The sequence below is a fragment of the Schistocerca piceifrons genome, chromosome 1 (genome assembly GCF_021461385.2).
Source record: "Schistocerca piceifrons isolate TAMUIC-IGC-003096 chromosome 1, iqSchPice1.1, whole genome shotgun sequence".
NCBI classification, from domain to species: domain Eukaryota; kingdom Metazoa; phylum Arthropoda; class Insecta; order Orthoptera; family Acrididae; genus Schistocerca; species Schistocerca piceifrons.
Genome location: NC_060138.1, coordinates 960733150 through 960760101, shown reverse-complemented (window position 1 = coordinate 960760101; position 26952 = coordinate 960733150). Strand labels below are relative to the sequence as shown.

At 37.1% G+C, this 26952-nt stretch overlaps 1 protein-coding gene across 2 annotated transcripts in view; it reads right to left on the bottom strand.

The window, feature by feature from the left end:
- The window catches only part of LOC124711827 (flotillin-1), a 142766-nt gene that overhangs the window by 1428 nt on the left and 114386 nt on the right, over positions 1-26952 (bottom strand). For both annotated transcript variants that reach the window (XM_047242419.1, XM_047242908.1), the window contains 2 exons: positions 19279-19489; positions 16201-16365 (listed from right to left, as the gene is read on the bottom strand). In XM_047242419.1, coding sequence (XP_047098375.1) covers positions 16201-16365; positions 19279-19489 — 376 coding nt within the window. The remainder of the gene's footprint in view (positions 1-16200; positions 16366-19278; positions 19490-26952) is intronic.

Below are 26952 nucleotides of genomic sequence, written 5' to 3'. Positions count from 1 at the left end.
GTTCGCTTCGGGCGCTGTTGACTAGGCGTCAGCGTCAGTTGATGCTAAGATGGCGACCGCTCAACAGAAAGCTTTTTGTGTTATTGAGTACGGCAGAAGTGAATCGACGACAGTTGTTCAGCGTGCATTTTGAACGAAGTATGGTGTTAAACCTCCTGATAGGTGGTGTATTAAACGTTGGTATAAACAGTTTACAGAGAATGGGTGTTTGTGCAAAGGGAAAAGTTCTGGACGGCCGAGAACGAGTGATGAAACTGTAGCACTGGCCTCCAAGAAGCCCTGATCTTACCCCCTGCGATTTTTTCTTATGGGGGTATGTTAAGGATATGGTGTTTCGGCCACCTCTCCCAGCCACCATTGATGATTTGAAACAAGAAATAACAGCAGCTATCCAAACTGTTACGCCTGATATGCTACAGAGAGTGTGGAACGAGTTGGAGTATCGGGTTGATATTGCTCGTGTGTCTGGAGGGGGCCATATTGAACATCTCTGAACTTGTTTTTGAGTGAAAAAAAAAACCTTTTTAAAAACTCTTTGTAATTATGTATAACAGAAGGTTATATTATGTTTCTTTCATTAAATACCCATTTTTAAAGTTGTGGTATTCTTTTTGAATCACCCTGTATAATTTGATGGCATTATACAGTAGACTCTGTTGCGTTTTAACTTTATTTTTTCTATCCAGATGCAACTGACTATCAACTTGCATGCCAAGAAATTTTTTGCTTTCCACCAATTGTATGGTTTCATTACCTAACTTCAGGTTATTATAATATGGTTTTTTGTTTATGTAAAAGTTCATAGCACTTGTTTTCTTAATATTAAGTGTAACTTTGTTGTTAGCTACCCACTCATATACACTTTTTAGTGTTTCTTCTGCTTTCTCTCTTAGATCTACATATGATGTGTCACTGATTAGCACATACATCTGCATCATAGTCATGCATACATCATAGTCATCTGCAAACAATATTGTATGCCCATGCTTTATACTTTGTGGGAAATCATTAATATAAATTAGAAATAGTACTGGACGTAGGACACTACCCTGTGGTACACCTATATTTATATGTTTGGGGTCAGAAATATGTTTTTCTATACAGTTGGAGTTACATGATAAATGTGTTATTTCAGTCATCTGTATTCTATTTTCTAGATATGACTGGAACATTTTTTTTTTTTACAATCCTCCTTATTCCCAGTTCATCTAGCTTAACCAACAGTGTTTTGTGATCCACTGTGTCAAAAGTTTTGGTTAGATCGAGAAATATACCTGTTGTACAGTTTCCTTTATCGAGTGCTTCTAGGGTATATTTAGTGAGATATGCTGTTGCTGCTTCTGTGCCTTTCCTGTTCGGAATCCAAACTGGTCCTTGGCTAGGAGGTTGTGCTTATTTAAGTAGCTCATAAGTCTATCTTTCACAATAGTTTCTATTATTTTTGCAAAGCACAAGAGCGGTGAGAGTGGCCTATAATTTTCTGTATTTCCTGTGTCTGCTTTTTTGAAGAGAGGCAGTACTTTAGCATATTTCAAGTAGTCAGGAAAGTAACCCTGCTTGAATGATTGTATAGAGAGCCTATTATCATCATTAGTTAATATTATAAACCAGTCTTTAATTAGAAAAATTGGAACTTCATCTAAACCAGCAAAATTTTTATTTTTCAGTTTGCGAACTACTTTGTAGACTTCTTCCTTTGTTGTGGGCAGTAATACCATTGAATGTGGTACACTTTTGTTTAGCTTTGTGATCTGAGGGACTTTTAGCAATTTTTGCTGTAATTTTGTACCTATACTGCTGAAATAATTATTTATATAGTTTTATCATTATAATAGAAGGAAACATTCCACGTGGGAAAAATTATATATAAAAACAAAGATGAGGTGACTTACCGAACGAAAGCGCTGGCAGGTCGATAGACACACAAACAAACACAAACATACACACAAAATTCAAGCTTTCGCAACAAACTGTTGCCTCATCAGGAAAGAGGGAAGGAGAGGGGAAGACGAAAGGAAGTGGGTTTTAAGGGAGAGGGTAAGGAGTCATTCCAATCCCGGGAGCGGAAAGACTTACCTTAGGGGGAAAAAAGGACAGGTATACACTCGCACATATCCATCCACACATACAGACACAAGCAGACATATTTAAAGACCAAATATGTCTGCTTGTGTCTGTATGTGTGGATGGATATGTGGGTGTGTGCGAGTGTATACCTGTCCTTTTTTCCCCCTAAGGTAAGTCTTTCCGCTCCCGGGATTGGAATGACTCCTTACCCTCTCCCTTAAAACCCACTTCCTTTCGTCTTCCCCTCTCCTTCCCTCTTTCCTGATGAGGCAACAGTTTGTTGCGAAAGCTTGAATTTTGTGTGTATGTTTGTGTTTGTTTGTGTGTCTATCGACCTGTCAGCACTTTCGTTCGGTAAGTCACCTCATCTTTGTTTTTATATATATTTATATAGTTTGCTACATATTTTGGGTCTTTTATTAGAATCCCTTCCTTTTTTATTTTTATGTTTGACACATTCATCTTTCTGTTGCCGGTCCCCTGTTTTACAATCTTCCAGACTGCTTTGTTTTCGTTTTCAGCACTCAGCACCAGTTTGGAGTTGTGAGCCCTCTTAGCAGCACACAACACTTTCCTGTGTGTTTTCCTATACCTTTTATAAGAGTGTGAAAGATGGATTTGTTTGACTGTGTTTGATAGAGCCGAGGTACTTCAGTGTTTGAGGTGATTTTTCGATACATTTTGTCACCCATTTGTTTTGTTCAGCTGTTGAGAATGGACGTAACACTTTAAGAAAGACCTCTTCAAATTTTAGTTTGAATAGTGTCATGAAGTTCTTGAATTTATCATTTGCATCTACCTCTGAGTATACTGTTTCCCAGGTTTCGTCTGCTATTTGTTTAGCAAACTCCTGCCTTTTTGGTTTGGAAAAATTTTGCCTATATACTTGTATTTTCTTTGTTCTTTATGTAGTCATTTTTATATTAATAATTTGACCAGCATGGTCAGATAATCCTAGCTCAACAATATCCACACTACAGTTTTCTTTATCTAAATCTCTTAAAACCTGATCAATAGCTGTCTTTGAATGGTTTGTTATTCTTGTTGCACTGTTAACCCTTGGTAATAAATTGAAACTTTGGATGACACTTATTAATGATTCCCAGGTAGGATCTGGATTCAGTTTATCTACATTTAGGTCTCCACATATGAGAATGTTGCTCTTTGGAGTGGATATCATATCAAGTACTTGATTTAGTTTAGACAAAAACTTACTAAGGTCTCCACTAGGAGACCTGTATAAACACAAAATAGTTAATTTTCTACATCTGTACAGGTCTCTAAATTCTATTGCTGCCACCTCAAAATGTTTGTCTTCACTGATTGCACATAATCACTTCTGACATTATATGGTTAATTTTGTTTAACATAAATACAACAACCTCCACACTTCATAGAACTTCTACTGTATGCACCATGCTAAATTGTAAGATTTTAAGACTACTTGATTGATTTCCACTTCATTGCACCAATGCTCTGTGATACAAACAACTGAGAGCTGTTTATAGTTTCCAGCTCAACTTCTAGCTGTTGGACTTTATTTCTTAAACTTTCGATATTTTGGTGAACAATTGTGAAATTATTATTACTGTATTTAGCATTGTCACTTCTCACTGTCTTTTTGTCCTTGTGAATTACTTCAAGTACCTCATTATTTCGTTTACATTCACGTTTTTTAATTTTCAAATGGTATCCTTGGAACATCACCCCTTTCAGAACATACCAGTTTCCCTTATTTTTAATAATTTTCCATATGACCATGAGCATTTTACTAAAGGTCACTGTGCCTAGTCTATTCAAATGCAAGCCATCCCTGCCCAGACATTTGTCATTCAGAAATTCGCTAGGGTCAACGAAAATCACGCCAAGTTCGTCGCACTGTCCCCTGACGGCACAGTTTATATAAGTGTTACCCACTGATCTTCTATGTAAGATTCCACTGATTACGATTCTAGAGCTTGTAAACAATTTTTTCGCCGAATGAATTACATTTCTTGTATCGTTTATGATTTCTTCTTCGCTGCTGCTTTGAATAGAGTTCGTCCCAACATGGATTACCACACCTTTGAAGTTTGTTGTTGTAGCGCTACTATTCTTAAAGTTAGTAACCTGCACATGATGATCTCACAATAATAATAATAAATAATAAAAAATTAAAAAAAAGTAAAATCTCAATTGCTATCTGTACCTGCATGAACTCTCACAGGTAATGGTTTATAGGTCACACCATTTTATTTTATTTTTTAATTATTCTTGGATACGTAGTCAGGTACAGTTGCTAAGAGATTTGCTATCAGTTTCAGTTAACTCTCGCAGTGGTGAGAGATTTCTCTTTCTCTCTCAGAAACCAGCAAAGAATGACTTTGGACACTGGTCCAGATTTCCCAAATACTCTCATTTAGAGAGATCTGTAGCATTTTAACAAATCATCATAAAATCAAAATATTGTAGTTTTGGAGAAGTATCACATGGAACTTTGAAGTTTGTTGTTGTAGCGCTACTATTCTTAAAGTTAGTGACCTGCACATGATGATCTCACAATAATAATAATAAATAATAAAAAATTAAAAAAAAAAGTAAAATCTCAATTGCTATCTGTACCTGCATGAACTCTCACAGGTAATGGTTTATAGGTCACACCATTTTATTTTATTTTTTAATTATTCTTGGATACGTAGTCAGGTACAGTTGCTAAGAGATTTGCTATCAGTTTCAGTTAACTCTCGCAGTGGTGAGAGATTTCTCTTTCTCTCTCAGAAACCAGCAAAGAATGACTTTGGACACTGGTCCAGATTTCCCAAATACTCTCATTTAGAGAGATCTGTAGCATTTTAACAAATCATCATAAAATCAAAATATTGTAGTTTTGGAGAAGTATCACATGGAACTTCAATTCCCCCCCCCCCCCCTCCCCCAGTGAACTTTTGAAATAGTGATGTGATCCAGTCAGTCTCGACCTGTACGATTTGAGATGAAATCGCCCAATAGCAACTTTTCATGTCATTAGAAAATATGGACATTGCCAAATGTTTGCTGTTGTACTAAAGACAGTCATCAAACATAGGCCAAACGTGGCAGTTTTTGTACTGCACATGGTGTCTCATTTATCTTTACCTTCCAAAATAACTTCTAATCCAGAAGCAAAATAAAAAAGGCATCAAGCATATGTTACTTACCTATGAGAAGAAAGAAGTCATTAATGACAGATGCAAAACCTAGAACTGACCGGGCATCAAACCCGAGACATGTGGATTTGTAGTCTGGCACTTGACCACCAAGTCACTGACACACATTTCGGACTGCAAATCAGAAAGGTCTCAGTTTCAATCCCTTCAGTCAGTCTTAGGATTTGTATCTGTTACTTATGACTTCTTTCAACTCTGGCAATCTTTGCTGGTGTGAAAAATGCCGAGGTACACCATGCTTCAGACCCCACGTTGAACTGTAGGTCCCCCTATAACTGGTTGGGTATTCAGTTCAACAGTCAGGGGAAGGCAACATTATACCACCTCCACCAGGACCATGCCTAGTAAAGCACTATTGTTTCACAATAATCTGCGGATTGATGGTTGGCTTTACTTACTACATCTTATTTTAAATAGCAACCACTATTTTTTATCTGGTAATCCAATTCCTCTCCTTAAGACCTGCTCAAAAGTGACTTTGATTCTCCTGCACTGGCACATAGTGCAGGTACCCAGGGTAATGTAACTTCCACACACACTGGACTTGACAGTGACCATTACAATCATGCTTTCTTATCAACAATAGGGGTACTTTTAATACAGCACTATAGTAATTTGAAATGGTATGTTATGTACAGAAAAGGTAGCCCTTCATTAAAAGCTGTATTATTACTTTTCTTTTATTGTGGTTGAATGTAGATGTATTACTACTCACACAGAGGAACTATCTTGACAAGAACACACCTCCCCATCTTTTTGCAATTAATATTCTGCTAACTTACATTCTCCACAGATGAATAGCATTTTTGCCTTCTCTTTGCTGGTGTGCATTGCACTCACACAACCTTTCAACACACATGACTGAATGACAGGTATGCAGTTTCCTTGTGCTTCAATTTGTTTACTGCTAACTTCTGTAAGTGGATGAGTTACGTTACCCCATCAACCTTCACTGTGTTTAAGTACAGGGGGAAAAATGTCTCCTTGAGGCTTAACAACTTCTGCTTGATACATTTCTTATTTTGTTCTGCACAAAGTGTTATTTGGGGGTACCAAAATAAAAGTGACACCCTGTATTAAAGTGCTGACAGAATATTGTCTTAAAATAGAAATTTAAAGTTGTGAGAATGCTGACTTTTGAAAAGCTTTCTACGTTATTTGGATGCAGATTAATTTGTTCTTCAGTTGGTTATTTTTAATAGATTTTCAGTAAAATCATTTTAATGACACAAAATAACCACTTGGGTTTCTGTACCCTTCACTGGGCCCACCTCCAGGTCACAGATACTGGAAGGCCCTGAAGATATTCTGGGTATGGGGAAATCCAAAGGCAGTTGTGCCCAGACTGGGCAGCAATTTGTCAGTGTCTTTTCCCCAAGTTAGGAGCAGCTGAGAAAATCCTCCAGGGCTACCAACCTGTAGCTCTAACAATAATAATGACCCCTTACAAACACTGTCAGTCATGGAAGAGTGTGATGTGAAACAAATTATCCCATTATCAAAGTGCACAAGCAGACAAGCCAGATTCAGGGGAGTCTGCATCATCATCACACAGATATGAATGGGTGTTTTGGAACCTCAAGCAAGATGGAGCATAAAAAACCAAATTACATAGCTATTTTCAATGTAAATCCTATCCTAAGAACTCAGAGACAACCCTCTTACAGAAAGCCTAAAAAAAAAATCACAGAATTCTTGTAATGTCACGACAAGAAACGAGATACATGGCTGAAAATAATTTTCATTCTAGAGGTTTCAGAATATACAAAGCATATGTGGGGCAGGAGGGGCGGAGAAGAAGAAGATAAACACACATGGCACCTTGGAATCGACTTCACAATTGACTAACATTCTTGGATCCATTATCAGCTATCAAATCTGTTAACAGATATTAATATAATAGAGGGAAACATTCCACGTGGGAAAAATATATCTAAAAACAAAGATGATGTGACTTACCAAACGAAAGCGCTGGCAGGTCGATAGACACACAAACATACACACAAAATTCAAGCTTTCACAACAAACTGTTGCCTCATCAGGAAAGAGGGAAGGAGAGGGAAAGACCAAATATGTCTGCTTGTGTCTGTATATGTGTGGATGGATATGTGTGTGTGTGCGAGTGTATACCCGTCCTTTTTTCCCCCTAAGGTAAGTCTTTCCGCTCCCGGGATTGGAATGACTCCTTACCCTCTCCCTTAAAACCCACATCCTTTCGTCTTTCCCTCTCCTTCCCTCTTTCCTGATGAGGCAACAGTTTGTTGCAAAAGCTTGAATTTTGTGTGTATGTTTGTGTTTGTTTGTGTGTCTATCGACCTGCCAGCGCTTTCGTTTGGTAAGTCACATCATCTTTGTTTTTAGATAAATCTGTTAACAGAATATACACCAATGTGAATGCAAATGATCCCACAACTGAAGACAATAAAAAGGACAAAGAGAAGGTCAAACTTTTTTGGGACAAACTAGATGACACTTGGCAAACATTTCCAGAAAACCACAATGTCCTACTGTTGGCTGACTTCAATGCCCACGTAAAGAACGAGAAGAAATACAAAATTATTGTTCGAAACTATGCAGCATATATGGTGTCAGATTGATTGGTGTTGGTAGGAAAGATTCAGATGGTGCAGGCTGTGACGTAGTTATGGGAATGAAGCATGCTGTGTTGGGCATGTTTAGTGGCTGGATGGTATGTCTGTCTCTTGGCCACTGTCTGTCCATGGTCATTCATGCAGACAGAAAGCTCACTGATTGTCATAACCACACAGAAAGCAGCACAGTGGTTGCAGCTTAGTTTGCAGATCATATGACTGCTTTCATAGGCCTTTGTTGGGATGGGTGAAGCTTGTGAGTGGACTGGAGAAGGTAGTGGTAGCAGGGGGTTTGGGGCAAGTCTGTCATCTACGTCTTTTGCAGGGATATGAGTCACGAGACAAGAGGTTTGGAATAGGGATAGACAAGGATAATGCATAGGGGGTAGGTGGAGGAGTGCCACTGGGGAAGGGATGGGAAGGCTAGTGAGTAAGACATTCCTCATTTCAGGACACAAAGAGAGGTAACCAAAACCCTGGTGGAGAATGTGATTATGTTGCTCCCATCTGGATGGTATTGAGTCAAGAGACGAGTGCTCCTTTGCGGTCAGAAGGTGGGAATGTGGGAGGCAGTAGGTGACTGCAGGGACAAAGCATAGGAGATTTTTTATGTAGAATGGGTGCTGATAACCTCGTCGTTGTGTGCCCTAAAACACTAATCATCATCATCATCTTTTTTATGTAGAAGGCTTAAAGGGTAATTTTGATCTGTGAAGACCTGTGATACATTTGGAGAGGGACTGCTTGTCACTACAGATTCAGTTGCCATGGGTGGCTTGACTGTATATAAGGGACTTCTTGGTATGGAATGGGTAGCAGCTGCCGAAATGGAGGTATTGCTGGTAGTTGGAAGGTTTAACATGGACAGCCTGCTTCACAGCCTAAGCCATCTGTATTTGTCCTGCCAACACCAGCTTTTCTGAAGTGCACAGGCAGGAACTCTCCCAGCCATACATCCGATGTTTTTGTAAAGTCCCTGGTCTCAACTTTGCTAGTCCCAGTCTTTCACCCACCTATCCCTTCCATGCTCCCACTCCAACACTACACAGCCTTCTCACTAATGTGCCACCAGTCTCTTTCTCCTCCTTTTCCACTTCCCATCCCCCCCAACCTCAAATCTCCTGACTGCATCTAGTAACCCTAATCTGCCCTCCTCATGTTCCTGTATGTCTCCACAAGTAGCACAACACATTCCCCCACCCCTGTTCTGCCATCTCTCCCTCTCCCCATCCCAGCCTCCTCCTTACCATTGCTACGAACAGATTGCTTCTCCCTTCAGACGTAGTTGCTGTGCACTCTAGCCCCAGCAGCCAGAGACAGTGGTTTTGTGTGTGTGTGTGTGTGTGTGTGTGTGTGTGTGTGTGTGTTGTAAGATCAAATGTATAGCAGTTGTCTGGTTGTGCCTGGCCGTGATTCAAAGTCTTCTTATCATGAATGTCACTCTTAGAAGTAACATACAAGATATTCTCTGAAGTCCTACTAAACAAAGCAGAACCCCAACTACATCATCACCTGGAAGAATACTAAGCAGACTGCAGGAAAGGAAGATCCTGCCCAGAACAAAACCTAAACCTTAAAAACCTCAAGGCCTACCAAAAATCAAGACCAAAATCATGTGTTATCACTTTCATTGACTTTAAAAAAGCACATGACTCAACAGACTGGGAATCTCTCTATGCTAAAATAACCAATTGCAGACAAAAAAAAAACACAACCCTAAGCAGAGAAACCCTTACCAACACAGTACCATGGACGTTATTCCCTGATGTCTTAAGTCATGCCCTATCATCCTTTGTCAGCCTTTTTCCATATATTCCTTTCCTCAGCAATTCAGTAGGGCATCTCCTCATTCCTTTCCTTACCAATCCACCTAATGTCCAACATTCTTCTGATCGCCATATCTCAAATGCTTTGATTCTCTTCTGTTCCAGTTTTCCCACAGTCCACATTTCACTGCCATACAATGCTGTGCTCCAATCATACATTCTCAGACATTTCTTCCTCAAATTAAGGCCTATGTTTGACACTAGTAGACTTCTCTTGGCCAGGAATGCCCTTTTTGCCAGTGCTACTCTGCTTTTTAAGTCCTTCTTGCCCTGTCTATCATGAATTATTTTGCTGCCTAGGTAGCAGAATTCCATAACTTCATGACCATCAATCCTGATGTTAAGTTACACACTGTTCTCATTTCTGCTACTTCTCATTACTTTTGTCTTTCTTCAATTTACTCTCAATCCATTTTCTATACTCATCAAACTAATCATTTCATTCAACAGGTCCTTTAATTCTTCTTCACTTTCACTGAGAACAGCATCATCTTCAGTGAATTTTAACAGTGATGTCCTTTCACCACTCTTGAACCTTTCTTTTCTTCTTGTCACTGCTTCTTCGATCTATACGTTGAACAGCAGAGGTGAAAGACTACATCCATGTCTTACATCCTTTTTAATCCGAGCACTTTGTTCTTGGTCCTCCACTCTTGGTTCTTGCACTTACTGTATTTTACCAATTTTTCCCTCTAGCTTACCCTTATTTTTTATCATCTTGCACCATTTAACATTGTTGAATGCTTTTCCACATACACAAAAGCTATGAATTTGTTGAGATTTTTCTTTAGTTTTGCTTCCATTATCAACCGCAACATCAGAATTGCTTCTCTGGTGCCTTTGCCTTTCCTAAAGTCAAACTGATTATCACCTAACAAAATCACAATTTTTTTCCATTCTTCTGTACATTATTGTTGTCATCAAGGTGGATGCACGAGATGTTAAGCTGACTGTACAGTAATTCTCGCACTTGTTGGCTCTTGCTATCTTTGGAATTGCGTGGATGATGATTGCCCAAAAGTCTGATGGTATATCACTAGTCCCATATATTCTACACACCAATGTGAATAATCATTTTGTTGTGACTTCCCCAACGATTTTAGGAATTCCGAATGAATGTTATCTGTCCCTTCTGCCGTATTTGATTTTAAGGCTTCCACAACTCTTTTGAATTCTGATTCTAGTACTGGATACCCTATTTCTTCCCTATTGACTTCTGTTTCTTCTTCCATCACATCATCTGGTAAGTCCTCCCCCTTATGGAGGCCTTCAATATACTCCTTCCACCTATTCACTCTCTCCTCTGCATTAATTGCACTCTTCATGTTACTACCTTTGCTTTTGACTTCACCAAAGTTTGTTTTGACTCTTCTATACACCGAGTCAGTCCTTCTGACAATTATTTTTTCCTCAACTTCTTCACATTTTTAAAGTAGCAATTTTGTCTTAGCTTCCCTGTGCTTCCTGTTTATTTCATTCCTAAGTGAATTATATTTCTGAATTTCCCTAAACATTATTGTTCTTCTATCTTTTGTCAATCAAAGGTTCAAATGGCTCTAAGCACTATGGGACTTAACATCTGAGATCATCAGTCCTCTAGACTTAGAACTACCTAAACCTAACTAACCTAAGGACATCACACACATCCATGCCTGTTTTGTCAATCAGCTGAAACATTTCTTTTATGACCCATGGTTTCTTCACAGTCACCTTCATTTTACCAACATTTTTCTCTCTGATTTCTGTCATTGCCCTTTTTAGAGATGTCCATTCCTCTTCAACATGAGTCTATATCTGCCCCTGGGTACAGCTTACAATCCAATATCTGATTTCAGAATTTCTGCCCCACCATGATGTAATCTAACTGAAATCTTCCTGTATCTCCTGGCCTTCTCCAAGTATACCTTCTCGTCTTGTGATTCTTGAACAGAGTATTCGCTATGACTATCTGAAATTTACGGCAGATTCAATTAATCTTTCTCCTCTCTCATTTCTATTACCAAGCCCATGTATTGGAGGGCAGCGTGGAGGGTAAAAATCGTAGAGGGAGACCAAGAGATGAATACACTAAGCAGATTCAGAAGGATGTAGGTTGCAGTAGGTACTGGGAGATGAAAAAGCTTGCACAGGATAGAGTAGCATGGAGAGCTGCATCAAACCAGTCTCAGGACTGAAGACCACAACAACAACAACAACAACAATCTCCTGGAACTCTCTCTCCTACTCTTTCCCCTGCAACAGCATCCCTATCCCCCATGACTAATGAATTTTCCTCTCCCTTTATATACTGGTTTATCCTTTCAATTTCCTCATACAATTTCTCTATCTCTTCATCGTTTGTTTTTGACATTGGCATGATACCTAACCTATTGTTGTTGGTGTTGGCTTGCTGTTGAATCTAATGAGAACAACCCTATTGCTGAACTGTTCACAGTGAATCACTCTGTCTTCTACCTTCCTATTCATAACACATCCTACTCCTGTTATACCATTTTCTGCTGTTGTTGGTATTACCCTATACTTGTCTGAAAAGAAATCTTTTCTTCTTTCCATTTCACTTCACTGATGCCCACTATATCTACACTGAGCCTTAGCATTTCCTGTTTCAGATTTTCTAGCTTCCCTACCACCTTCAAACTTCTGACATTCCATGCCCTGATTCTTGGAACATTATCCTTTCATTGGTTATTCAATCTTGTTCTTATGGTCACCTGCCTCTTGGCAGTCTCCTCCCGAAGATCCAAACGGGAGACTAGTCTAGAATTTTTTGCCAATGGAGAGATGACCATTACACTTTTCCAATTATGGGCCACATGTCCTCTCCCTATAGTATTTAACTGTGGCCAAAAAGGTAGTCAGAGAGTGGAACACAAAGACCCGTGCACGAATCCTACTATGATAAAAAAATCAAAGTCAACTGCCTAGTCTTTGCAGATGATATGGCCCTACTGGCTGAGACCAGGGAAGAATCCAAAGAACAGATCCCCGGAATACAAAAAGAAGCATTAAAAATTGGTCTCATAATCTCTTTGAAAAGATCAATATAATGACAAACATAAATAACCCACCAAAACATCTTGAAATGGGACAACAAAAAAATTGAAGCTGTGGAAGAGTACAAATATCTTTGAGAATATATCAGCTGGAATGCCCTTGAGTAATAGGCTATGGAATCTATCAGAAATGAAGCTGAACTGGTCTTCTACCTAAAAAAAAGGTCCCTGGTTGGAGATCAAAGAAAGGAAGATATTAACAATAATCCTAGGCCCGAAATTCCAGTACAGCCAACTAAGCCACATCAGAAACAAAACCCTTTACCAAACAACCAAGAAAATCCTCAACTCAGTAAAGAAAAGAATTGCTGAGTCACTCATATGCACAACAAAAAGATTCTGACAATTATAGCTTTCAGTCATTAAGGCCGTTTTTAACAATAGGCATGCTAAATGGTGAGTAGTAACTTTCCTTCTCAATATTGTTACATTCCATCCTGGATTTTACATTGTTTGAAGAAAAACATTGATTTTTATGGACAAATCCTCAGAATGAACTCAAACAGATTAACCAAATAATTTTTTTGATGCTTCCACGACAAAAAAAGCAAACCAATTTGCTTTACGGAAATGGAGAAGGTTTCAAAAGAACTCCAAATTGCAAAAAAATACACTTACAGATTAAACTGCAAAAAATTATCCTAAGACAAGAAAGAAAGAGAGGTTCCAAGTCAAAAACAAAACCAAACAGACGAACCACATCTCTGATGAAGAAAGGAAAGCAAGATCAGAAGGATTAAAACAATACTGGGCTAATACAAAGGCACAGAACATTACTAAGTGATTGATCTAACATACCCCAAAGTTGGGTGAAATGAAAGAAGAAGAAAATAAGATGTGCGACGTCAATAAATATAATTGATCAATACATTTTCATTTTCAATATAAGACTAAAAAGCAATAAAAATAAAACAAAACTGGTTAATATAAGAATAAACAGCAACAATCTAAGTAGCATATTTTTATTATTTCTATTAGGGATGACTGCTTTTAGTTACCATGACAATCATATGACCAAAATTAATTTAGCCAGATGATGGTTATGACAATCGCAACAAGTCATCACCAACAGAAACTTTAAAAATGTGATTTAGACAGTTAATAATTATTCTTATAACAACACGTTAACTTTCAGAAGGGAACTTTGACACATAACTGCAATGTTAAAACAAAATTTTAAAATTGTAATTGATTGTGCTACATTCAAAATGACCATGAAGAAGTCTTGCCGGGTTGTGCATTTCTCTGTTTTGGTTTTTAGGTCATCTACTTATATCTTCCTTAATTTCTATAAATCATTTAATGTTACTCTTTCTAGTCCACAACTTTTGTATTATTCTCTTACTAATTCTGTTTTCTGGTGTTCTAATAAAATTTCCAAAGAATAAGTTGTGATTCTTTCTGATTATTCTCATCAGTGGTTCTGCTTCCTTATATAGAGTTTCACTTGAAGCTATCCTTGAATGATTACTTATTTGATATTGTTTATTTATGCATCTCCTATCTATTGTTCTTTCTGCCTTGAGCATTCTGTCAATATTTGCTGTGTTAATTGTTTTGATGATTGTTTCAGGTGCATAAGTTATTTCCACTTGTGTATCTTGTGTAACTGTTTTATAATGCCGCTATTGATTTTTTTTTTTATCATTTGGTTTTGCTAATGTAATTTGCTATGTTCAGCTTTTTTGTTCGATTTTGCCGTATCAGTTTTTCATTTTGGTCTGGTTTTAGAATAAAACGCATAGATACTAACTTTTTAGTGATGGACAGACTTCTTTTCAAATTCAATGAGGGAAGAGAGACTTGGGCGATTCTATCTAATGTGAACTAATCAAGCTTGTGTATGATAAATCAACTTTAACACTGTTAAGCAAACCATGTTATTAAAATTAAAACAAATGGTCTTTGCTGAGAAGGTGATGACGATGAAGGTCCCAGAACTATGACATATGCCAAACTGAGGCAACTCTGGCCATATGAGTCATAATTCTCTTGAGAACTGAATGTGGAATTCAAAGATGGGAGATTTTCCTGCTGATGTGATGAATGACATACCAGAGAAGCTGATTAATGTGCAATAATTTACGCAAGTTCAAGAAGAAACTATGTTCATGGAGAAACCTTGAGTTACATGTCCTGTTCCTTGGTGTCATTCATAGTTAGAGTTTGTAACTACAGGAGCAATAAATAGTTCATGTGAAAGTTGAAACAAATTTTCCTACAATATTAGCAGAATTTTATAAGAGTATTTGTTCACTATCCATTTGCAACATGAATGAAAGACTTATAGAATATGCAAGGATAATCTGAAAAATTAATGTAAGAGAAATAAACGATTTTTTTAACGTATGACTGCAGAGGATGCCAAAGATATTCCAGCGAGATACAGAATGAACTGAAAACCCACACACATGATCTCAGAAAGATGTCCATCTCTGTATAGTCTCCTCAGGGTGGAATGTATTTGCTATTTTTTCTCTATAAATAATAAAATGACATTGTAGCAAAATTTTATATCACAAAGATTTGTCACAAATCAAATGATATTTTAAATATTTTTGTAACTCCTAGCCAGACTCTGAATCTGGATCTAAGAGAAAAAACTGATGCTCATGAAAAGGGAGATAACTGTGCTCCTTAGTTTAAATGAGACTAAAAAGAATCTCATTGCATGTGACATGAAGCAGTGAGATTTACTGTGAAGACACAGAAAAGACAGCCAGGAGCACCAATTTTCAAATTAATATACTGATGTAGCAGGTGCCAATAGTTAACTACAGTAGTGATGGTGATTATGACTAGATGGTTAGTTAAGGTAGTGATGGTGGGCAATAGAAGGTTCAACAGCAAAAAATAATTTTGTCAGAAACTGAAAACAGTCTTCTGTTTTGTTAGATTTGCTGCAATGAAATCTTTCAAATCAAATTACTACTCGATGCCAAATCACACAAAAGAATGTTGCAATGATCTTTTAATATGCATGAATATTGCAATAGGAATGCTCATAAATCAACACTGCGGGCATATATGAATGCAATCCATAACTTATTAGATATCCCACTGAAAGCTTTTTTCATTCTCTTCTCTTACATGGAAACAAATCAATGAGGATATGACTATTAAAACTGGCTTTTCGTGTTTTATGTACTTATGTTCTCGAGTCAGTTCTGTATTCAAATATTCCCACATTATCTTCACAATCACACACGCTTCTAGATCAATTGTTCCCCATTTCCTTTCCAAACAACATCAAACATTTCTATCCACCACCTCCATAGTAATCGTGCTGTGCTGTGCAGTTTATCCATTTTAGAACTCACTCACCTATAATTTTATCTGATGGTCACATATCACCACATATGAATAGGCCCTAACATAAGCAAATAAAACTGCAATTTCTTTGGCACATTTACTCCCATTTTTTACGTGCTAAACAATGGCTCTCTTTGAGGAGATAGTTCCCGCAATTGTTACTTACCTTCACAATATCAACACCTGTTAGAGTTTTTACCACTTCAGGGACTTTACTGACAATACTAAGGACTTCACCAGTGAGCTTGGCAGCACCAACCTCACCATTTCCTGCTGATACCATAGTTATCTTCTTTGCCTGTGACAGAGGAGCAGCAACTTCTGCTGCAACCTAAATTCAAAATATAATAAAATATTATGACACAGTAATTAAAGATATTCTTACCATATCTATATCCTAATATATAACTTTTTATGTATGTGTAGTTCTAAAAGAAACACTGCAATGACCATGAGCGATACACTAATGTCAATATTTGTTACAATTAATTCACTTTAGACAGTAAACTATGGATTCAATCTTTTTGAATTCATCATGTCTCTTAGGAGAATCATGGAGATGTGGAATGAATCAAGGTATACATTTATAAAAGAGAAACAAGCTATAGGTATTTAATCTGTACAATGGTTTTTAATTGTCTCATAAGTGAAGAACATTTCTTTGGATCTTACACTTATACCTTCGGTCTCCTGCAGCTATCATTTTCTGGTATGGATAGAGCGCCTAGAGAGCCACCTGACGCATTTAAACACACTTGTGTGCACTCCACACACTCAGTCAGGTACCTGGGTAGCAGCTCCTGATTTGCACTGCTTTGCTGAGCCATTTTGGGGACCCTCAAATTCTGAACCCTATGGCACAAGCCATGTAAGTCACCCCCTAGTTCGCCGAAGAGCCTCTGGTGCAAGTGGTACACCTGATTCAGAACCAAGGGCCCATAATCAGTTCTGAGGACAATCGTGCTGATTGTGGGTTGAAATTCCAAGAGCAGGGCTGGAATTCTCTGCTGGTTGCTGTAATTATTCATTATGAGCTTGGAGCACAGATGATAGGGATCATTTGTTCGAATGTGCACTGCAATCTGTAACTTGCTGTACACTGGTCTTCTAAAGCCTTTAGGAACAGATTCTTCAATATAATGAACGATACTCTCAGGGATGATTCACACATGCTTAATCTTTAGTGCTCCCTTTATCCTGCAATAAGACACAGCAAGTGAAGATTTTAACACTGGCTCTGTCGAAGTTTCAACTTGAGAACATACCTCAGACTTGTTGGTTGGGGAATGACTGTAACATCATGAGATTTCTCTGGTCCCTAACTCCCATTGTGATGTAACATGGTTTATTTCCCAATCTGATATGTTTTTCTACTCCCATATATAATCAAGTGTTTTCATTAATTTTTATCTAATTTTAAATACATTTCTCTGTTGGCATGTAACACCTACATCAAAATCTCACATTCTTAACTAAACTTAACTTCACTGGTATTTATTATTCAGATTATTATTTTGATTGTCCTTATTCTACTGATACAATTGATTTTCTTTATGGCACTCATAATTAGGAAATACAATCGACTGATGCTAGCACTAAGTTTGATACACAGAAAATCAATGGGCTAATCAATGTATCTAAGAAAAGTGACCTACACCATTCAAAAGTTAAGCATTCTGATTTTTAGAAAGTATTTTAAATTACCTACAACTAATTAGCTTGCAAAATATTTAAACTGGAAGGTCAAAGCCACTTAAATATTCTATTGCAGATTTCATTATAACCACTGTTAGATTCCAAACTTTGAGTGCATACTTTTGTTACCTTAATTTTTCTGTAGAAAATGATATACAGCAATAACTAATTAACTCACTAATAAATAATTTCATGGAATTTACTCTAAGTTGCGTTATGTCACTCCATATAAACAAAGGGATTCACACTGTGTAAGAAAAATGGTGTCCATATATTTTTCTAAATTTGTGATTGGCAACATTTTTTATAATCAAAACCAAATTAGTTCTTTCAGTTCATTCAAAAGAATAAAATCCAACCCAGTCCTTTTAAAAGCATTATGCAGTTTTCAAAATGACAATTTGTTCTTATGCTCATCTATAATAATTAGTTAGACATCAGGCAAAACTGACTGTTTGCAGTTTGTAAGTTTACAAGTAATCTCTATCTTTGTGTGTGCTCTCAAGTGTTGACTCATGCCACAAATATGTTCATTCTGTTCACTGAAGTACATGCACTGGTGACCACGAAACTAAAGAATTCTAATGTTTAATAACTTTTGAGTGAATTCCGTAACTAAATTAATTGACATTTTAAATTGACTGTGTTGTGTGGAGTGTGGAATGTCACTGAAATCAAATGATATAGTGATGGGCACAGTGCCGCTCATTAGCGATTGACTTAATGGAAATGTACAGTGTACAGTACTCTTAAATTGTTGCAGGACAGTGCTTAGTACAAACTGTGTTGATTTTACATAAATGAACTGGTGCCACAAAAGAACACTTAACTTTGCCACTGAACTGTGACTTGGTACGTACAGCAGTTCCCAACCTGGACATATGCACTAATAAATTTCCATATTCTCTATAAACTAGACATTGTAATTAATAACGGAATCTTCAAAGGAATAAAATTTGTGTGTTAATGTCACCTAAAATATGGTGTAGTGTACATCTCTGAGCAAACACCACACCAAACTCATTTAAACTTTAAGCTGTGAAGAGATCAGGTTCTGCTACACTATGTACAGGGATGCTAGAACTACCAGTGGCACACTACTGCCAATCAAGTCAATGAGTGGTGAGAGGTCCTATATTTCCTGGAGAAGATTGAACTTTATGCACCTTTGATATATCCAGTATGTATTACAAATGCTTGATAATACACATTCTGACCTCACATTCCGTGTATTCTGTACAGTTTCTGTCCTGGAAAGCACAAGACTTGACTCATAAATGACCATGAATCTTAACTCGTCCTACCTTAGAATTTTTTTTCCTCTTTCTTAGCTCTATTTGCAGGAAGTATTTCATGTTTACTCTGTTTTCACAGGGAACCAGTTCTTGCTGTGAATGTTTGAGCCTTATTTAATGAAATTTCATCTTAACTTACACAATATTCACGTATTTGAATGTTTATTCTTTGGTATGTGTGATTACATTATAACAATTTGTGTGATATGTTTTCATATATAAATTACATTTAGTCAGAGTGTTCACCTATTTACCTTGGGTAATGTTTCAAGGAGCATATCAACCATTGCTGCTTCCTTGTAGTCCTTCCAGGCATCTGCTTTTTTTGCCATTTGTTCTGCTTCAGCTCGAGCCTTTGCCTCAATAGCAAATGCTTCTGCTTCTCCTCTGACACGAAGAGCTTCAGCTTCAGCCTCTGCTTCAAGTATCACTCTGTTTCTGTTTGCTTCAGCAAGTTTCTCCAACCTAAGCAAACATTGTAGTATTTCATACTTTATCTACTGCTGATCTTATTACTATTTTTCATACTTTATCTACTGCTGATCTTATTACTATTGCTAATGAGTATGATTTAATTCACACACTTCACATTTACATCTTTTTATTGTCTGCAAATATTCTAATACATTAAAATCAATGATAAACAATGACATTTTAATACAGCTGGGAACTGTAACTATGGAAGATTACAATATATCACTATTTACTACAACTTAACTATCACGAGATATGACACACAAAGTCACAAACAGACTCAAGTTCCCTCCCTCCACTGAAGAATTATTTTAAGGATTTTGGTAGATACAACTAATGGTTTCTTATGCTGTTTCACAAACCAAACATTTTTTGTGCTGTTAGACACATCAAATATGATAGCTACATCTATCATTAACACAAATTATCAACTTTGCCAACATTAGGTGTGATTTATAACTTGCACACACACACACACACACACACACACACACACACACACACACACACACATTTAAAATGAAGTCCAACAGGTGCGCTACCATTGTAGAACAAGATCCGATACAGTTCTGCTTTTGGTCACCACTTCTAGAAACTTTCAAAATGCTTAGTGTTTAATCTATAATTAATCTGATACCTTTTTACACCTGTGATCTTCATTATATTTATATTATATATATATTAATAATAATAATAATAATAATAATAATAATAATAATAACTTGTAGAGAAAAAAAGCATAAAATTCTTTTACAAACTTATGTCAGACAAGCACTGACTGGTAAGATCCATTTGCGTAATTGGCACTGCATCTCAAGATCAAATTGTACAATTCAGTTTTATCACAGGTTATCACACTGAACAATGATTTTGAACTTCCAAAACTGAATATATTGTGGGAAGTATTGGAGATAACTGCCATCAAACCCCATGAGGGCACAAATGTTTTCTTAGGACCAATGAGTCCTTAAGACAGAAAAATCTGTTAAACAAATGTCAGCCAATGATCCCAAGACAAAAGCCACACACAATATGTCAAAATGTAATTTCCTTTTTATCAATGGTCGCAGGCACCTGGATAAACTCCCATTTTCCAGGAAATTTCTTTTGTTTTAATTCATTGAATCAACAAAAGATCATGGCCAAGGAAGAGAAGATTCTCTAAATTCAATTGCTGAAGATATGCTCAGTCATGCACAAACAGAATTCATAACAAATTATCACACAGAAATAAACCCTTTCAACTGCATGACAAAAAGTGAACAAACTGAGAAGCTAAGGAAATTTGGGTCTTCCAGCTTTCCTAATAGAGGTACAAAATTGTTACTATAGATTACACTGACTTCTGCTGTCACATGTCTATAGATTACACTGGTTTCTGCTGTCACATGTCTTTCTTTGATGTGCAACAGCAGTCTAAACCAAAGTAATTGTCAGTGAATGTGATATACTTAGTTTTTATCTACTAAAATTTGCATTGATGCATGTTTGTTATTACTTTACTACTGGACTGCATTGTTTAACAGTCATGACTGGACAGACTAAATCAGAAGTAAATAAACAATATGAGATTTTACAATTTTTCATATAACATATGAAAAATGTTGTTCAGAATGATCATACACATAACATATGAAAACAATATTATTTTGTCCAATCAATTTGGTCACTGTTGAAAAATTCTTAAACAGAGTATAAAAGGTGCTCTTTCTAGGCCTGTGAAATTCTCCTTTTGAATGTTCCTAGCAACAGACATTGGATTTCTTGAGACAATGTTTTGAATATTTTTAGAGCAACCACTGGAAAACTATCTTGTGTTCCAGACAGCCTACAGCTTTGTATTTCAAAGTGCCTCTTGTTGCACGTGTCATAATTATGTACTGTATGTCTTGTCTCATGCTGAAAGACCCTTAGTTTTCTCTTACACTGTTGAGTGCAAAAGCACATACTGGTGAAAAAGCTGAAAATGGTCATTGTTCCTAACTGGCCAAATACAGTGGATCTTGGACCTTTTGGGTTAAGTTGAAACAGGTGATAGTGGGTCCACAACCAATTATAAGGAGAAAGGGAACCAAGAATTGGAAATGCATATTTATTGTATTATGGACATACTCAGCATACACTCACAACATAGCTCATAATAATTGTTCAAAACGGTGACAGCCAGTCTCAGTGCATGCGTGGCAATGATACATGAATTCTGCTGCACTCTCAAAGATCCCTGGTGTCTGTTGCACCAGGAGATGGACAGCTTGGACCCTAGCAAGCAGGTCTTCATCTATTTCTACAGGGGTTTCATACACAAATGTCTTGACATAACTGCAGAGGAAAAACCCCAGAGGTGCGAGATCTGGTGATAACAATGGCCATGGGACAGGACCACCTCTTCCAATCCAATGATGGGGGTATGTGTTGTTCAAGTGCTCGTGGATTATCATTGCAGTGGGCTGGTGCGCCATCTTGTTGAAGTCACATCCTATCGCAGACAACAAAGGATGCAGTGTCCAAGACGCAGCACATCTCACAGGAACATCAGGTCACACGGGACCAGTTAAATGGGGAGGCAGCAATTAATGTCCCATCAAATAATCTCAGATGAAGCCTGCCCATAAGTTAACAGAAAACTGCTTTTTGCTGCCACTGATGTGGGTGGCACCAGAACTGCATGTACCATTGCAATACAAGCATTGAGACTGGAGGGTGTTGTCTTGAACAATTACTATAAGCTACACTCTTGTTACAAGATGTACGCTGTGTATGTCCATAAAACAATAAATATGAATTTCTGACCACTGGTTCCCTGTCTAAGTATGACCAGTTGTGGCCCACTATCACCCATTTCAATCTGACAAAAAGATTCGAGACACCCCTGTATAGGCTTCCAGTGCTCGAGTCTTTTGCCTGAAGTGATGATACTAACAAATTTTTTTAGCATTGACATGTGCTCGCAACCTGAAGAGTGCCCCCATAACAGTAGGCCATAATTAATGTGGATATGACATACTATGTAACTTAAGGAGGAGCCAAAGGAAACATGGAAACAGTTTTTGCAGATCTCAGTACCGTTATGGTGGTACTGTTATCTATGTTTCAAATGAAATAGAGTGTAGAGCACTAGATCTTAGTTGGGCATGTGTAGAGAAACACTTTGAAATTACCGGGATCATATAATGAAACTTATGATACTATGTATCTACCATTCCCCTGACTCAGATGATAAAACTTTTTTAGATAATTTAGACAGTGTACTCTGCTACATGATGATGGTCGAAGTAGAGAGGATATAAAATGTAGACTGGCAATGGCAAGGAAATCGTTTCTGAAGAAGAGAAATTTGTTAACATCGAGTATAGATTTAAGTGTCAGGAAGTCGTTTCTGAAAGTATTTGTATGGAGTGTAGCCATGTATGGAAGTGAAACATGGGCGATAACCAGTTTGGACAAGAAGAGAATAGAAGCTTTCGAAATGTGGTGCTACAGAAGAATGCTGAAGATAAGGTGGGTAGATCACGTAACTAATGAGGAGGTATTGAATAGGATTGGGGAGAAGAGAAGTTTGTGGCACAACTTGACTAGAAGAAGGGATCAGTTGGTAGGACATGTTTTGAGGCATCAAGGGATCACAAATTTAGCATTGGAGGGCAGCGTGGAGGGTAAAAATCGTAGAGGGAGACCGAGAGATGAATACACTAAGCAGATTCAGAAGGATGTAGGTTGCAGTAGGTACTGGGAGATGATGAAGCTTGCACAGGATAGAGTAGCATGGAGAGCTGCATCAAACCAGTCTCAGGACTGAAGACCACAACAACAACAACAACAACAACAACTCTGCTACATAACGAAATGGAAACAGTGTGTAACTGTAATTGGGGGAGACTTTAATTCAAGCTTTGATGTAACATGTAACAAACCCAGTGTAAATAAGTTACTGAATATGCTAAGGCAGCACAACTTCCATCGTGTAAATTCAGAACCAACAAGACTACAAGCGCGCTTGGATAATGCTTTTGTCAACTGTACTCGTGATATGTACTCCACCAAGGTAAAGGAATTTGTTTTCTCAGACCACTCCATGTTAACAGTAGAGTTAAGGCATTTTATAAAAGGGGATGAGAGCAAGGCTGCACAAAATTTAACAAAATCTAATACCTTAATATTAACAAAACACAATCTCGTAAAACTAACACACCAGCTGAGCATAACAAACTGGGACAAATTATTTCAAAACTGTGATTCCAGTGTCCAAACAGTTTACGAAACATTCCACAATTACTTAACAGGTACTTTACAAGCCCATATTGTTCAAAAGAAATACCACAAAACAAGAAAGGGTAAATTTTAATTTTGGTACACCAAAGAACTGGAAAATCTAAAAAATAAGCTACTGCTGTTGAAGTGCCTTGCCAAAGTAAACAATTCTAATGAAATTAAGGATCTTGAAAAAAATCACTAAGAAACTGTATAAGAAAGAGTTGCAATTGGCGAAACAAAGATACAACACAAATCTCATAAAAAATAGTAAAAACCGATGCAAAACAGCCTGGTCAGTAATTAATACTGTTAAAGGTGAAGTTAGAAACTTTGACAAGACAGTCCCAATACCAGCAGATACATTCAATAAATATTTTGTAAGCTGTGCTGATGATATCAAAAAGTTGATCAGTAAATCCAATATAACATGTATAGATTATCTTAAGAGAACAAACCTAAATCATAATAAGGCCAGATCATCATTGAAACACTTTAAAGAGGTACGCCAACATGAAGTTCTTAAAATAGTCAAAGAAATGAAAAATTCATACAATACAGATATTTTTAATATGTCAAACAATCTATTGAAAGAACTCATACATTACATTGCAGCACCATTAACATATTCTATAAACCTGTGTCTCATAGAAGGTTTTTTTTTTCCTGATCCTCTCAAACTATCCAAGGTAACTCCAGTCTTTAAGAAGGGTGTCAAATCAGATCCTGCAAACTACAGACCAATTTCACTAATTCCAGTACTAGGAAAAGTCTTTGAAGGCATAATATATCAGCAGATGTATGAGTACCTAGAACTAAATGGTATGTTAAGTGCATCACAGTTTGGTTACAGAAAAGGAAGGTCAGCTATACATGCCATAGAGCTCTTAGTCAGAGACATTCTAGCAGCATTTGGGGACCATGCGCACACACAGGTAACCTTATGTGATCTGAGCAAAAACTTTTGACTGTGTTGACCACTCACTTTTGCTCTCTAAACTTGAGTACTATGGAATATGTGATAAAAGTTTAAAACTCATCAAATCATACCTCGATAAAAGGAAACAGGTGGTGAGTTCAGGAAGTCATCTGTCAAACATACTCGAGGTTCAACACGGAGTGCCACAGGGATCTAAATTGGGACCACTTCTTTTCCTTGTACACATAAATGACTTACCAGGAAATATAGATGTAAAGACATATATGTATGGAGATGACACAACTTTTCTATCTGTAAACCATGTACTTGATAACCTTTTAAGTGATATGAAATTGGCAAAGAAAATGCAACATCATGGTTTAATGCCAATGGTCTGCTATTAAATGAGGAAAAGACCCAGAATATGTGGTTCAGTCTATCAAAGACTACAAAAATAGAAAAACAAAAGGCAAAGTTTTTAGGTATCGTACTTGACAACAGTCTAACATGGAACTCTCATGTTGATCACATAGTGGTTAGGTTACCAAGAGTTATATATTTGCTGAAGAGACTGATGTGTTGTGTGACATTTGAGTACGTAAGGACAGCATACTTTGCCTTTTTTCAATCTGTTTTAAGGTATGGGTTAATACCATGGGGAAACAGCAGAAAAATAAATGAAATTATGGTGATCCAGAAGAAAGCAATCAGAGTAATGGCTAAGGTAGATAATAGAACACATTGTAAACCATTGTTCATTAAACATAGAATTTTAACAGTTATTAATTTATATATTTTTGACAGTGTTGACTACATACTTGCTGAACTACCTAATTTAAGTGTAACAAATCAAAGGCATGATTACTATACAAGAACCCGTACTTCTCTGCTGTTGCCACAGAATAGATTAGCTAAAACTAACAATAGTCATAAGTATATGGCAATTAAAATATATAACAAATTGTCTAAAAATGGGTCAATCAAGCCTGACAAATTATTTAAAGAAAATGTTCATAACTTCTTATTAACTAATCCATTACATTCATTAGAAGAATTTTTAGAAATGCCCAATATCAACTTAATTACATAAAATTTTATTTTGTGAAATTAATAGGTTAAGTGAACTGACGAAGTCTATTGCATGTAATAATGCTGAATGACCAATAAAGAATCTGAATCTGAATACACTGTTCCATGGTACTGGTCGGTCAGTTAATAGACTCTTTACTCCCCTCAGAAGGTGTATTACGTGGGAGAGCTTGGAGAACACATACACTGTGTGCTCACTCACTGATAGCTTGCTGTCAGTCATGGAGCCCTACAGTTTGACAGTGACCATGCCATTTAATGCTGCTGAGGCTGCACATCAGATGATGCATTTTTTCTTAATTAATTTTATTTTTATTTTTGACAAAACATTCTTTGATGTTTCTGAAGGGCACATCTGTTGCTTGGAGAGCTTGCGGGGCAGTTTTTCCTTTCGTAGAAAAGGTGGTGTCATAATCACAAACTGTAAAGTATGATTGTTACACTCTATATCACTGACATAAATAAGAAACAAGGGAGGTCCTCTGATGGATCCCTGGGGTACACTGTGCTCCAACTTCTGTTCTCAGGAGATTAATCTATGGACTGACATCCGCCTTTGGTATTCAAGGTAAGATTGAAGAGTTGCCAGAACACCACCTCCAATACCAAACACTTTAGTTTACTGAGCAGTAGCTTGTGTGAGACAGAGTCAGATGCCTTACTAATGTCATAGAGTGTCAGTGCCAACTCCCTTTGTCCTCTGACCTCTGCCATATCTTTTTAATTAAGTCCAATGCTGCTCTGACCATTGATTTTCCTTTTCAAAAACCATGCTGTGTGTCCTGGAAGAGTTTATTGTATTCAAAGCAACTTAGTATCTGGTGCTTTAACACAGGCACCATAACTTTTAGCTAAAATTGGGATTATTGTAATTGATCTAAAACTGGACACTTCACATTTTGATAGACTGGTACTGTCCATGCCAGTTTCAGGAGTTATGTGAAGACACGGAAGGATAAACATTTGTTGATTACTGTGGCTAGTGGTTGAGCGAACTCCAGAATAATTTCTTCTAACACTGTGCAGGACATGCTCTAGATATCTGCACTCTCTGAATGCTTTTATGAATTCACTATTTTTACAATGTCCTTAGGGTGCACCAAATTTTGGTTTTTAATAGTGCAATGGCTTACATTTTTTTTATATGAGCCGTAGAATCTAAGCATGAGTCTGGTATTTCACTTTCAGTATTTTTCAC